Raw genomic sequence first — 15,436 nt, forward strand, 5'->3', positions numbered from 1 at the left:
AGCAGCCCACCAGGCTCCCCCATCCCTGGGATTCTCCAGGCAAGAACACTGGAGTGGGTTGCCATTTTCTTCTCCAATGCATGAAAGTGAAAAGTGAAAGTAAAGTCGCTCAGTCATGTCTGACTCTTAGCGACCCCATGGACTGCATAAAAGATAGCATAAAATGTATTTTTCTCTTAAATTCCAAAACAATTATATAAAACTGTATGTATGTATGTATCAAACCATATATATACATTGTCAGCCTACAACATATAGAAATGGCATGCCATGTTTCCAAAAAGTGGAAACAACCCAAACATCTATCAGTTGATGGGTGGATAAACAAATGTAGAACATATATACAATGGAATACTATTCAGCAAAAGAAAGGAATGAAGTCCTGACACCTGCTACAGGATGAATGAACCCGGAAAACATTACCCCAGTAAAAGAAGTTGGTCACACAAGACCATTTATTGTTGTTGTTTTGTTCAGTTGCCAAGTAGTGTCCGATTCTTTGTGACCCCATGGACTGCAGCACACCAGGCTTACCTGTCCCTCACCATTTCCCGGAGTTTGCCCAAGTTCATGTCCATTGAATTGGTGATGCCATCAAACCATCTCATCCTCTGTTGCACCTTTCTCCTGCCCTCAATCCTTCCCAGCATCGGGGTCTTTTCCAGTGAGCTGGCTCTTCCCATCAGGTGACCAAAGTATTGGAGCTTCAGCATCAGTCCTTCCAATGAATATTCAGGGTTGATTTCCTTTAAGATTGACTGGTTTGATCTTCTTGCAGTCCAAGGGACTCTCAAGAGTCTTCTGCAGCACCACAGTCACATAAGACCATTTATTACAGGGCTCTATTTGTATGGAACGTCCAGAAAAGGCAAATCTGTAGAGACAGGAAGATTAGTGTTTGGTGGTGGCTGAGGATGGGGATGATAGTGGGTTGGAGGAAGTGGAGGTGACCAGTAAAGAGGTGACGCTATATCCCAAAATTGACACTAACGATGGCTAACCAACTCTGAATGAACTAAACGGCAGGTGTGGAGTCCTGGCTCAAAAAATAAGCTTGATAAGAACACAGACTATAACTACTCTCAAAGCAAACAAACAAGTCAACAAAACAAGGAAGAGCTTACTGTGGGCACTGAGGTCAGCCATGTGAGCAGCCCACGCAGGCAGTCCCTAGGCACAGCCACCCTGGCCCTTCCTAAAGACGTGTCAGACCTCCCAGGGAGGATATCCTTAAATGCCCATCTGAGCCATGAAACATCAGCAGTTAAGTTAAAAATAACCCTAAGATTCCTATAATATTAATGACAACAGGCCAGCCTCCCTGTCCCTGCTCTTCCTCAGACTATAAGCTCCCTGTCTACAGTGCCAGCACAGAGCCCAGCTGACTGCGGGTGCTCAGTGTCGTCTGCAGGATGGGTGGACAGATGGATGCAGAGGGTGCATCTGGCCCAGGGCTCTCACTGAGGTAGACAAGCCCCACGGGACCCTGCTCTGGGTGTGCCTGTGTCGGAGGCCAGTGCTCCCGTGGGTGCTGTGCACACTCACTGGAAGGCAGGCTCCAGCTGGGCACCCAGTAAAGGCTCAGGGGAGCCAATACCTGATGCCTTTGGAGTCAGACGTCTAACAGGAGGTAGTGCTGTAAACAGACAAAAGGAAACGGGTGGAGCTTCTTCCCCAGCCGGTCCCGGCTCAAGTGGAAGATTCATTCATTCAATATTTTCAGCACCCATTAAACATCAGGCAATGCTGAGGCCCAAGGCACACAGTGATGCATAAAACAGACCTGGCCCTGCCCCACTCTAGCTCACAGCGAGAAGGCGGATGTTCACGAGTCACACAGTTCATTCTGTGATTATAAACCATGATAAGGATGATGGTGGACTGGACGAGTGCTGTGAGAGACGACCTCAGGGCAGGTGACCAAGGACGAGCGTATGAGCAGGCTGAGGGGCTGAGGAGGACGGGTCAGGGCATGTGAGGAAGAGCTTAACACCTGGAGGACGTGTGGGAGAGGCCAGGATACGATGAGGAATGGGGATGTGCCTCCAGACAAGGCTGTGAGGGAGGCAAGAAGCCTCAAGTGGGGTTTTTACTTTATCCGAGGTTCAGCTTCTAAAAGGTGGTATGTCTGGGAGCCTGGGACAGACTGGCACAGGTGAGGAGCAGGGAGAGGGCAGACCAAGGCAGACATCCAGGTTTCCAACCTGAAGAACTGTGTGAATGGCACCATCCGCTGATGGGGACACAGGGAGGGCCGAGTGCAGGTGCGGGGGTCTCATCTGCTCTCCCTGTGGGAGATCCAAGAGGGCGTCAGTAGGAAGTGGGGCTGACAGTTTGGAGGGCGAGAAAGAGGCACAGCTGGAGGATAAATCCAACAGGTGTGAGCCCATTCATGGCACTTAAAACCATGGAAGAGCATGCGATCATCTCAGGGGTAAACGCAGAATCAAACAGAGGCAGTCCAGAAAAAAGGCTAGGGCAAGGTTGCTGAGCCAGCCAAGAGGACTGGACAGCAGAGTGAGAGGTGGAGGGGACCCAAACAGGTGGGAAGTTCCAGGACCAGGGGTCAGCAGGGCCAATGGTGCTGAAAAGTACCAGTGTCCAGCGTGGAAACAGCCGTGAGCTGATGGCCTGCATGTCCTAAAGGGAGGCGGCAGGGGTCTTGTGCAGGCCTGTGCTGAGTGAGGGGCCGGTGTGCCTGGGTTGGAGAGCTGAGGTGTGTCGCAATGCTGACAATGGGCTCTCAGACAGTTCTACTCTGACTGGCCCTACGACTCTAGCTGACATTGCTATCTATTCAAGATAGTCTCAAATAATAGATTCTTTTTCTTAAGTTTAATTTTTTATGTTTCTCTCAATTCATACATGCAGTTCAGATGTCCCTAAGCCTCTGGCACTTTTTATTATTTAGATTTCCAGGCAGTGACATTCACACCACACAATTCACAAAAGGAACATCTGTATTTTAGGAATCAGGGCAGGAAACATAAACTCCAAATCCTGACTGGTCCTGCCCCATTAATTTTCATTCTCATTATTCAGGGTTTTTCAAACTTACACAGGTTCTAAAAATGATTTTTAAAATTAAAATCAAAGTATAGAAAACAAAGAAATAAAGTACAGGTTTAAACTGTTAAACACCCAAATCTCACCAGGCTTCCTTTCGAATGCAGAGCTAACCAAGACCAGAGCAGTGTTTACTTCCTCCATGGAAGAGGCTCCATGGCCTCCAGCTTCAGACATGCCATGATCACCACAGAGAACCAGCAGACTGGGCAACAGAGGATCTCTCTCCTGTGAGGCAAAGGGAAGGCATTTCAACTGTACCCAGACTGGGGAGAACACATGATCTTGTTAAGAAAACTACTTCAGATTTCAGCTTTGCTTTGTAAATAGTAGCTCTTTCTAAATGAGTTACTGTTATTATTTTTTCTAATCTATGAACTTACAGATTAAAGGGTCAAGGTCAAGTAATGTCATAAACAGGGACTCCACTGGCAGTCCAGGGGCTTCCCTGGGGGCTCAGCTGGTAAAGAATCTGCCTGCAATGTGGAGACCTGGGTTCGATCCCTGGGTTGGGAAGATCCCCTGGAGAAGGGAAAGGCTGCCCACTCCAGTATTCTGGCCTGGAGAATTCTGTGGACTGAATAGTCCATGGGGTCACAAAGAGTCGGACACGACTAGGTGACCTTCACTTTCACTTTCTGGCAGTCCAGTGGTTAGGACTCTGCCCTTCCACTGCAGGGGGCTTGGGTATGATCCGTGGTCAGGTAACTAAGATGCCACACATGGCCAAAAAAACCCCCAAAACTAACAACAGTACTGTCTTAAGTAAGACAAACGGGATTAAATGGAGGTCACAGAGCACAGGGCAGTCTTCTTATCTGTCACACACAGCTGCCCTCTGCCCCTAGGGCTCTGGCCGGTGGCTCCTGCTGCCCGTGGGATGGACCTGACAGGCTCCAAATTGCCCGTGCTGCTTCTCTGCCTGGAACATACCTTCATACATGGCTTACTGGCACTCCCACCGGCTTCAAGCCTCTGCTCACCACTCACATGTCCTCAAAGACTGCTCTGATCATGCAGTTTAAACTTTTGGCCTTTCTCTCACATGTACACTCCTCCCGCCCTATGTTCTGCTACAGTATCAACTTCTGTCTGGGACACCTCTGACTCACTGATTACGCTCCCTGTGTTCCCTCCTGGCTAGAGGCTAAGCTCCTCAAGTGTCTGTACAGGCACAGTGACACAAGGCATTCAGGAGAAATTATCTGGATGAACAGGTGGAGATACTAAGAGCCACTCTTCGGCAGGGCTGCTGGGTACAGCGCCCAGCACATGGCAGGTGCTACTGTAGGTGAAGGTTGCCTGAGTGCTGGTGGGCATGAAGCTCACGCAAGGTCGCCTGAGTTCACTTCGGAAGCTCCACTTCCCCCAGGAAACACTGGCACCTTGACAGGCTCACCTCTGCCAGCAGTGCGGTGTGGATCTTCATCAGGATGCTGTCCATCTCACTGAGCTTGTGCCCAACCAGGGGGCTGCTGGGCCCAGAAATGTGGCCGATGTGGTCCAGCCCGAGGTAGTGCAGGATTAACATATCCCAATCCTGCCTTTTTAGTACTTTATCCAAATGCCTTGTAACATTATTATCCACCTTTAAAGGGAAAAAAGCACATATCAATAGCTTCCCTAATTTCCTTTGTGTTTACTCTTCAATGAAAAGTGACATGGTTATTTTCAAATCTAGTGGTTTTTTTTAGGTACTCAGAATCGTGGGAGTTTGCAAAGACCACAAAACAAAACAAACCTCCAAAATAAAAACTGTCTTAAAAAATGTTTGCATTAGATCAAGCTTTCATTAATATTTCTATGTCTCTAAGTTATGAACACAACATATTATAATTTAAATGCACAAGGGTTGTTCTGACAGAACAATTCTGTAAGATCACTACTGGAGCATAAACTAAAGCTGACCAGATGACCAAGTTCAACAGGTACCAGGTCATTACGAGGCAACTAAAGGCTAAGGGCAGTTGGGTAAGACAGAACAATGCCCAGGGTTCAAGAAACCAGCGGAGTGAAGCTGAGGGCATGTGTGTCCTGTAAGAACGCTATTCAGGGAGGAAAGAGACACACACTCAGTGGTTCCCACTCAAACAGCCCCCGACAGACCCATTAGCCTGGAGAGCCCTGACTCCTCAGATGGCCTTTCTCCCTTCCACTGAAGAATCTACCATGAAGAGAAGTACTTTTGAGTGGTCATACGCAGGAAGGGCAGTAACTGCTGTGTCTATACAGGTCACCTTCAGTGAAGCAGACACTCCATAAGGCCAAGCAAATGGACCCATCCAACGCCAGCTCAGACTTGTGGTGCCTCTGCCCCAAGGGCCAGCTTTCTCACTGTGGGTCTAATTATGCCCTTTTCCTCTTTGGAGGCTGCACACCCAGCCCAGGGTCGATGCCTCTTGGGACCAGGCTCACCCAGCACACTCATGCTGCCAACCCCATAAAACAGCTGTGAGGCATGATCCCTGGCAGACCATGGAGACCTCGGGCTCTGCCATGCACAGATGCTGTCAAACTCAGGCTGAGGGACTCCTCCTGGGAAGCCCTTCCTGACTGTTGGTACCCATTGACAGGTATCCATCTGGGCTTTAGGGTCAGAGAACTAAGCTCACACCTGTGTCAGGGTTTATATTTCTGGCTTGGAGCTGATAATGGGAAGGAACAAGTTTTTCAATCTCTCCATACTATTCTTATTGTATTAATAAAAGCCACATACAATGCAATGTTGCCCCTTGCTAAGAACAGGGTACCAGGCTGTCTCATTGGATATATTTTTCTTAAAAACTAACCTCTGTATAATCTGATACAAAAAAAGAGGTTGTTCCATCATATTCCACAAAATGCTTTGGAAATAATTTCACCCATGTTTCATCTCCATAAAAGATGATTCTTTTCCCAGCAGCTTTGGCTCGTGTGATCACATTGTCTTCCATCAACGTAGGAGAATTGAGGTTCCTGACGACATCGATGAAGCCAGGGAGGCTCCCTGTCAGCAACGCCTGTAGGAGGGAGCACTCAGGAGTCAGTCCATGGAATCTGCCCATGGTGTCCAAGTGTGGTGTGGTGATCAGGGACAGAAATGACTTGATGACTAAAGGAGGCAAGCATAAAGCTAAAGTGACCCCAGTACTGAAGGCTGGGTCAGTGTTAAGACAAAGCAGGGCACAGATTCTGAGAAAAACCAGCAAACTAAGTAGTGAAGAACTGACCATATTTCAGTTAATGAGAGGATAAAGGAGGCGGCTGTGGGGTAGCCAGATGATAGCTGTGGTCAAAAAGGCAGTGATGGATTTTAAGAACTGAAGCAGATGGCAAAGGGCGGGAAGAACTCTGTATATCCAAACCCACTGACTGGTCCTCACCTAAGCTTCAGATCTGCTTCATGCAACAAGCAAACTCCTGACCCTAAAATCCAGCAATTCTATTGTTCACCCCTGAGAAAGAATAGCTTCCCACTCACCCAGGGAGGAAAGCAGCCTCTAGACAAGAATTATCTCACAGTAAACTGGCTCAGGGATGCTGGTAGGACACATTCCCCCCGCCGCCGCCACCAACCCACCGCCAACACACCATAATTATTGAAAAAGTGGGTGGGTGTAACATGTCCTCACAACTTTCTGATACAGAATTAAGTCAATCACTCCCCCACCCCACCCCTGCAGTTGAGCAGAGTCTAAATGGGTCACGGGTCTTTGGGATCTGGAGTGAGCTTGCAACCCACAACACTGGCATCCAGGGACCTGTGTGATAAAAAATAAATAGGAATCTGGACAATGTGAACAGTGTAACAATTCTGCCAAGACCTCTCTATCAGCAAATTAACAAAAATGAATTAATCTTGGACTTGGAGAGTGAGGAACTTGGCAAATCCTCTCCCCCAAGAGCAACGATAAATCTGGATATAACTGTCAAAAACAACCACTACAGGACTTTAAAAACTCAGTAAGGATATACACACTGAAACGTTCTTGTTCAAAACAAATTCCAGTAGAAGCTGTGAGTACTTGTGGTGTTTTATCATGGGCTGAGGTGACAGAATTCCAGCTGAGCTATTTAAAATCCTAAAAGATGATGTTGTTAAAGTGCTGCACTCAATATGCCTGCAAATTTGGAAAACTCAGCAGTGGCCATAGGACTAGAAAGGGTCAGTTTTCATCCCAATCCCAAAGAAGGGCAATGCCAAAGAATGTTCAAACTACTGCACAATTGTGTTCATTTCACATGCTAGCAAGGTTATACTCACAATCCTTCAAGCTAGCCTTCAGCAGTACATGAACTGAGAACTTCCAGATGTACAGGCTGGGTTTAAAGAAGGCAGAGGAACCAGAGATCAAATTGCCAACAATCACTGGATCATGGAGAAAAGCAAGAGAATTCTGAAAACAAACAAACAAACCAAAAAACAAAAGCAAACACAAAAAAACCCCATCTCCTCCTTTACTGAGTACACGAAAGACTTTGACTGTGTGGATCACAAAAAACTGTTGAAAATTCTTAAAGAGATGAGAGTACCACCTTACCAGCCTTCTGAGAAACCTGGACTGGTTCAAAATTGGGAAAGGAGTACGCCAAGGCTATATATTGTCACCTGCTTATTTAACTTCTATGTAGAGTACCTCATGTGAAATGCCCGACTGGATGAATCACAAGCTGGAATCAAGACTGCCAGGAAAAATATCAGTAACCTCAAATATGCAGATGATATTACTCTAATGGCAGAAAGTGAAGAGGAACTAAAGAGCCTCTTGATGAAGGAGAAAGAGAGTGAAAAAGCTGGCTTGAAATTCAACATTAAAAAAACTAAGATCATGGCATCTGGTCCCATCACTTTATGGCAAATAGAAGGGGAAAAACTGTACATAGTGGTAGATTTTATTTTCTTGGGCTCCAAAATCACTGCAGACAGTGACTTTGCCAACAAAGGCCCATATAGTCAGAGCTATGGTTTTTCCAGTAGTCCTGTATGGATATGAGAGTTGGACCATAAAGAAGACTGAGAGCTGAAGAATGCCTTCGAACTGTGGTGCTGGAGAAGACTTCTGAGAGTCCCTTGGACTGCAAGGAGATCAGACCAGTCTAAAGGAAATCAACCTGAATATTTGCTGGAAGGACTGATGCTGAAGCTCCAACACTTTGGCCACCTGATGCAAAGAGCCAACTCATTAGAAAAGACTGATGCTGGGAAAGATTGAAGGCAAAAGGAGAAGGGGGCAGCAGAGGATGAGATGGTTAGATAGCATCACTGACTCAAGAGACATGCATCTGAGCAAACCCTGGGAAATAGTCATGGACAGATGAGCCTGGTGTGTTCCAGTCCACGGGGTTGAAAAGAGTCAGGCATGACTTAGTGACTGAAAAACAAGTTCCCCTCTCGCACACTTAGCCATGAGTACCAGGAGGGGCCCACCCAATTCGGCGCTCCATCGAAAAGTCCCATGCCAGGGACAAACTGAAAACAGGGAAGGCCGTCATGGCTCTCTGAGGCGTCAATGCTGGTTGTAGAAACACAGAACAGAAAATGCAGAAATGGAGTCTGGGGTATGGGATGATTGCTGCAGACCTCTGTGAGCTCCCACACAATCCTGGAATCTGGAAGGCTGCGTGCATACATGGGGTGAGGGTACACCCAGGAGAGAACAGAGAGCACTGTTCGGATAACTGAGAGAGCTATCTGTTCCTTCCAGCTGTTTGAGACTTGCTCAGACAGATAGTAAGTTAGGGAGATGCATAAACTGACTGAAGATGAGTGTGTGGCCCAAACCACACACCGGTCCCTTTGCCGAGGGCAGAGGCCACATCACATGTGTGTTTAAGCACAACCTCTGACCAGTCATTGGGTCATCACTCAGCCATGCTCACCTGGCTGCCCCTCAGGAAGACTAGCTTTAAAAAAACAAACAAGAGCAGACATCTGTGAGTGTACATCTCAGGATCTCATGAGAAACAGACTCTAGAACCAGCTTCAGCAAGCCACCAAAACAACAGTGACAACCGCCACCACTCCTGGGACGGGGATCAGAACCCAGAGCTGAGGTGGGAGTCACACAGATGTATACAGCTGTTAAAGCTCATCAAATTATGTTATACTGTACTGTATGAAAACTCTGTCTCAATGAGGTTATTTTTTAAAACTTGACCTTTTCATCTGAAAAATCTGCTCTCTAAAGGCAACCAGTTACTTTGGATGAATATCTTTTCATCCTTTTGTTCTGTATGTATATAATCACAAATATATAAAGTATACATTTTATCAAAATGGTAACTATATAAATAATTCTGCAACTTGCTTTTTTCACTTAAATCTTTCTGCAGAAAGCATACAGGTATTTCACCTTTTTTTTTTTTCTTAAACAGTACTCCAGAGTTTGGAGGTACAGTATATTTATCCAAGACTGATTTAATGACCACTGCTTTTAAAAAGCTTCCAGTTTGGAAGTGCCATTGGAGCTGTGGTGTGAAGGCATAGTGTCGTCTAGGTGAGGCAAAGTGGGGCTTTCCAGAGTGAAACACAGCAAACTGTGAAAACCCCACCGTGAAAGGGGGTGGCACCCGTGGGGAACCTGTGATCTGCTGGATAAAAGACACAGGATAGGGAAACGGGCTTAGATGAGGCTGAAGAGAGAACAAAGGCAGGACCACGCACCCTGAGGCCTGAGTTAGGAGGCACAGTGTGAGCCGCTGGGGGTTGCTGGGAGTGGAGCAGAGCGACCTATCTGTTCAGACAGGTTCTGGGTGAGAAGAGGTGCTGGCAAGGGTTTTACAGGCTGAGATCATAGCAGACTGGACGAGGGTGGGAGTAGTCCAGGCTGAGTCTAATTCAGTCACATGAACAGTGTAAAGAGATCTGTTCGCCTCATTTCTTGTGAAGAGTGTTATCATCAGCCTTTCGGTGTCTACAGTGTGCTAGACAGACTGTATAGGCGCCTTTGAGCTGATTACTAGCAGAGGTAAGACTCTCTCCCTTTCAGTCTCTTCCTGTGGATTCTTTACATCCTTTGTCCAGCTGCCACCACACTGTTGCCTCTGACCAGATCTTCCTGACATACTATGGGATTTACATCGTTTGCTGTGTTAACTGTAAATGATTTCCCTCCTTTATCGTCAGTTGACTTTTGTTTATGATGTCTTCTACCACTTAGGGTCGAATCTGTCCATCCCTCCCTCTGGGCTTTCATAAGACACTTCCCTCCTCCTCCCCCCACTAGTCTGAGCTCACACTGACATTTTCAAGAAGGGCGGGACTAGCTGGTATCCCCTTCAACCCAGGACACACGCAGGCAGCAACCGAGTTACAGCTGAGAGCCTTGGAACTTTGAGTGAGCGCCCTTCTGTCAGCCCCTTGGAGGCCTTCCCGGGGCTGCTGTGGTCTTGGGAGCAGTAGTTTCTTGTCTTCTGAGAATTAAGGAGGGCTCTGCAGGGACGACTGAAAGAGAATCTGGCCTGGCCACCTCATTCTGCAGTGTCACTGAGAACACGTGTGACCAGCAGAGGTTCTGGAAGCAGACAAGCACAGGCTCATGCTCGGTTTCTAATGTCAGCTGTGAGATTTTCACCACTTAAATCCTGCTTCCTCATCCAGGAAACGAAGAGAGTGGCGCCGACGTCACGGAGCCTTGCCCATGGGCTGTGGTCAGAGGGCAGAAAACAGTGCCTGCACCACGGGCATGCTGCAGCCAGTGGTAACTGCTCATTATGACAACTACAAATTCCCCCAAAAGGAAAGGCATTCATGAGTTAGTTACATTGTTATAGAAGTAAGTTACTGTATAATCTTGGCTTCCCTGATAGCTCAGTTCCTAAAGAATCCACCTGCAATGCAGGAGATCCTGGTTTGATTCCTGGGTTGGGAAGATCCCCTGAAGAAGGGAAAGGCTACCCACTCGAGTATTCTGGCCTAGAGAAGTCCATGGACTGTATGGTCCATGGAGTCAAAAAGAGTCAGACACGACTGAGCTACTTTTACTTTCACTTACTGTATAATCTTAACACAGAATAGAGTTTGAACACGCTACTAGGAACTTCCCTGGTGGCTCAGACAGTAAAGCGTCTGCCTGCAAGGCAGAAGACCTGGGTTCAATCTCTGGGTCAGGAAGATCCCCTGGAGAAGGAAATGGCACCCCACTCCAGTACTCTTGCCTGGAAAATCCCATGGACAGAGGAGCCTGGTAGGCTACAGTCCATGGGGTCACAAAGAGTCGGACACGACTGAGCAACTTCATTTTCACTTTTCACTAGAGACATCAGTCTTGAAATTTTAAAACTGTGTTTCATGACAATTGTATCAGCACCTCCAGATGAACTAAGTCCCTTCCCTTAGTGGAAGCAGGGCAGGGGACACACTCTTTATGTGTGCCTTACCTGATCCTATCAATTCCAGAGCTGTAAACCCCTAACTCCAGGATGGAGTTCCTGTATACTATTTCCTCACTGGTGAAGAATGAGGAACAAGAACCTACAAGGACCCAACACAAAACACTGGTTTGGTGAAATGAAGCAACCTGGAGAAAGGAGGACCACACTGGTCGATATGCAGGACTGAACAGAACCTAGAGCAGGCATGCTCAGATACTTTTCCTTACAAAACCGCCCAGATTCCTAGTGACACTTTTCCTATCAAAATGACAGAGGAATGAGTTCCTTCCACACTTCTGCTGACAGGACAGACAGAGAATCAGTGATCCTGATGGTCATGAGCCTGGATGCCTTTCTTTCAGCTTCCACGGGACTCTTCAGCAGAATGACTGCTCACTGAGAAGCTGTTCCTGAGCAACCTAACTAGAGGGGGCCTCTGCCACTGCCCATCACCCTCTTCATGTTCTCTTCCTCAATTTCTTCTGTAGCACTTACCACTTACTGAAACTGTTCTGACTATTTATTTGTATACTTACATATTTTCTGTCCCCTCAATTAGAAAGTAAGCTTCATGAGTTTAGGATAGTTGCTGTCTTGTTCTTCACTGAATCCCATGAAGGGATTCAGAAAAAAGTTTGTGAGCCAATAAATAAAGCTTTATCCTTTCCTTTCTCTATAGTTCTTGAGTAAAGCACTGCATGTCAAGTCTCACCCACTAGGCTGAACACCTGAAGGTGGTTTATACAGTAAAAGCAGAGATATCTGCTGAGGCCAGGGCATGCTGATTTGGTCACTGTATATACTAAGATACTGGATGAGTTATTTAATTTATTTGAGTTTGCTTCCTCATCCATAAAATCAAGAGGTTGAAGTAGATAACCCTAGAGGCTCCTCTCAGAAATCTGACTGACTCACTGATGATTAAAAACAGCAGGCTAGCAAAGAAGATGGTATCTCTTGGATTAGACTGGCCGAGAAGATCTGGCTCTAAATCTGTTATGCTTCCCATGAAGCATGAGCTCTGGCTACCTGACAGAGGGCATAAATCATGAGTCTTAGTTCCAGTCTCTGGAAGGCTTCATCAGCATTCTATTGCCCCAGCCAGGAGGACAGCACCAAAGTAGTTTCCACTTAGCTAAAACTGGGACTCCAAGTAAAAGACAATAGAACATTCTTCTAAAGCTCTCAAAGAGCCAAACCATGATCTATAATATATTAAGTCAAACTGCTTACCTTGATTCGAGGCATAGTAACTGTAGGTGGCTTTGCTTCAGCCACAAAACTGAGAGATGATCCTTTTTCCACAAGATAAGTTGTGTAGGGCATAAATTTCACACCCTTTGATCCAAACACAAAATCATCTCTCAAGGCATCTATCAGCAGAATAACAACTTTACTGAAGAGCGGTGGTGGAAGCTCGGTCCAGTTGGAACTGGCTCCTAAAGTGTTTGAAAATGAAAAAGGAAATTGAATTTTAAACTCTTTTTTAGTATCCAGGAACTTTATAATCTGGTTTCTCCCTACTTCTCCAGCACATACTCTGTCACATCTACACATCCTGACCCAAAGGAAAGGGCCTGTTCTTGGGAAACAATGCTGGGGTCAGAGGGTGGGTGACATGTAAGCTCAGGAGCCCCCGTAGAGAGGAGAGAATTGTCCTTAGCATTGTGGGGTGCACTGACACCGAGGAGTTCCTTCTTGCGAGTCCTACAACGGGATATCAGGGAGCTTGATACAAACAGTGCTGCAGGGAACGGACGGGCGAGCATTTACAAACTGTCTTTCCATAGTTATTAGCTAGTATTGTGTGGACTTGGGCCAAAACGCGAGTTCTTTTACCTAATATTTATTGCTGGGTATTTGAGGGCTCTACGCAGGGAGGTCTTTACTGGAAAAAACGGGCCCTTGGAGGAATGCCACAGAAGAAAACACGAGAGGTCGCAGGAATCTTACCTGCTGTGTCTTACTGAGCAAAAAGGATGCCTGGAACAGGGAGTGACCCAAACATCTGCTCAGGGAAGGGGGTTGCGGTTCACTGGATGAGTACAGCTGGGGAGAGTCTTACTTTTTACGGGTACAGAGAGCTTACTTTGCGGTGACCAGGGACGAAGATCTTAGTGCGGCTGGTACTGGTGCTGGCCACAAAGTTGTAGGATACAGAAAAGGAGGCTGGAGCGGCAAGAAGGGGATCCTAGGGGGTCGGGATCAGAATGGAAGAGACCCCCCGGGAGCCCCGGGCAGAAGATGAAGAGGCGAGGCTCGTAAGGGCAAAGTAGGGCCCGGGGAGCAGAGACGCTGTGGGGAGGGGGGCGCAGTCGTACCAGCAGAGGGTTCGGGCGCCGGGGACTCTGCTTGCCGCTCCGCTCCGGAAAAGACGGGAGCCGGGAAGAAGCCCCGGAGGAACAGCGCGACGCCGAGGACCTCGATCACGACGCAGCCGGCAGCGAAGGTCCCGGAGCCCAGCCGCATCGTGCCCACCCTCCGCTCCGAGATCCGGATTCCCGGGCACCGGGTCACTTCTCGCCCAGGAGTAGAGGCCCTCGACTCCCCCGCCGCCGAGCAGGCGAGATGCGGAGCGCCTGACAGAGTCCCTGCGTCCTTTCCGCGTCCGCCGTCGCGCCGGAAATACGCACCAGGAGCCAGCCGCTTCAGGAGAGGCGGCCCAGGGCTCAGACTGCACTTCCGGTGCGCTCCAGGTTCGTGTTGTGAAAGAGCTGCACTCAGCGTGCCAGCAAATGTGGAGAACTCAGCAGTGCCCACAGCGTTGGAAAAGGTCAGTTTTCATTCAAGAAGGGCTATGCCAAAGAATGTTCAAACTATCGCACAATTGTCCTCATTTCACTTGCTGGCAAAGTAATGCTCAAAAATCCTTCAAGCTAGGCTTCAACAGTATGTGAACCGACAACTTCCAGATGTACAAGCTGGATTTGGAGAAGGCAGAGGAACCAGAGATAACATTGCCAACATCCGTTGGATCATAGAAAAAGCAAGGGAAAACATCTGCTTCACTGACCACACTAAAGCCTTTGACTGAGTGGAGCAAACGAACTGCGGAAAATTCTTAAAGAGATGGGACTCTCAGACCACCTTACCTGCCTCCTGAGAAATCTGTATGCAAGTAAAGAAGGAACAGTTAGAACCGGACATGGAACAATGAACCGGTTCCAAATTGGGAAAGTGCAGTTCAGTTCAATCACTCAGTCGTGTCTGAGTCTTTGTGACCCCATGGACTGCAGCACCCCAGGCTTCCCTGTCCATCACCAATTCCCAGAGCTTGCTTGAACTCATGTCCATTGAGTCGGTGATGCCATCCAACCATCTCATCCTTTGTCATCCCTTTCTCCTCCTGCCTTTAGTCTTTCTCAGCATCAGGATCTTAACCAATGAGTCAGTTCTTTGCATCAGGTGGCCAAAGTATTGGAGCTTCAGCATCAGTCCTTCCAATGAATACTCAGAGTTGATTTCCTTTAAGATTGACTGGTTTGATCTCCTTATAGTCCAAGGGACTCTCAAGAGTCTTCTCCAACACCACAGTTCAAAAGCATCAATTCTTCAGTGCTCAGCTTTCTTTATAGTCCAACTCTCACATTCGTACATGACTACTGGAAATACCATAGCTTTGACTAGATGGACCTTTGTTGGCAAAGTAATGTCTCTGCTTTTAATATGACGTCTAGATTTGTCATAGCTTTTCTTCCAAGGAGAAAATGTCTTTTGCCCCTCCTATTGTTTTGTTGGGGCTTCTCCATTGCCCTTGGATGTGGGGTATCTTTTTTTTTTTTGGTGGGATCCAACATTCTTCTTTCGATGGTGGTTCAGCAGTGAGTTGCAGTTTTGGAGTTCTCCCAGGAGAAGATGAGCGCTTGTCTTTCTACTCCATCATCTTTATATCATGCCAAATCAGGAAAGGAGTACGTCAAGGCTGTATATTGTCACCTGTTTATTTAACTTATATGCAGAGTACGTCATGCGAAGTGCTGGGCTGGATGAAGCACAAGCTGGAATAAAGGTTTCTGGG

General features: G+C 47.3%; 1 protein-coding gene across 4 annotated transcripts in view; it reads right to left on the bottom strand.

The window, feature by feature from the left end:
- Positions 1-14,029, bottom strand: part of PIGG (phosphatidylinositol glycan anchor biosynthesis, class G) — a 40,871-nt gene extending 26,842 nt beyond the window's left edge. For all 4 annotated transcript variants that reach the window (XR_824593.1, XM_010832566.1, XM_010832564.1 and 1 more), the window contains exons 1-5: positions 13,740-14,029; positions 12,652-12,857; positions 5,856-6,065; positions 4,466-4,654; positions 3,153-3,294 (exon numbers count right to left, since the gene is read on the bottom strand). Coding sequence is in view for 3 of the 4 variants with exons in the window: in XM_010832566.1 (XP_010830868.1) it covers positions 3,153-3,294; positions 4,466-4,654; positions 5,856-6,065; positions 12,652-12,857; positions 13,740-13,887 (895 nt within the window). In the remaining variant the exon portion in view is untranslated. The remainder of the gene's footprint in view (positions 1-3,152; positions 3,295-4,465; positions 4,655-5,855; positions 6,066-12,651; positions 12,858-13,739) is intronic.
- Between the last annotated feature and the right edge of the window lie 1,407 nt (positions 14,030-15,436).

This window comes from Bison bison, unplaced genomic scaffold, assembly GCF_000754665.1.
Source record: "Bison bison bison isolate TAMUID 2011002044 unplaced genomic scaffold, Bison_UMD1.0 scf7180017861275, whole genome shotgun sequence".
NCBI lineage: Eukaryota > Metazoa > Chordata > Mammalia > Artiodactyla > Bovidae > Bison > Bison bison.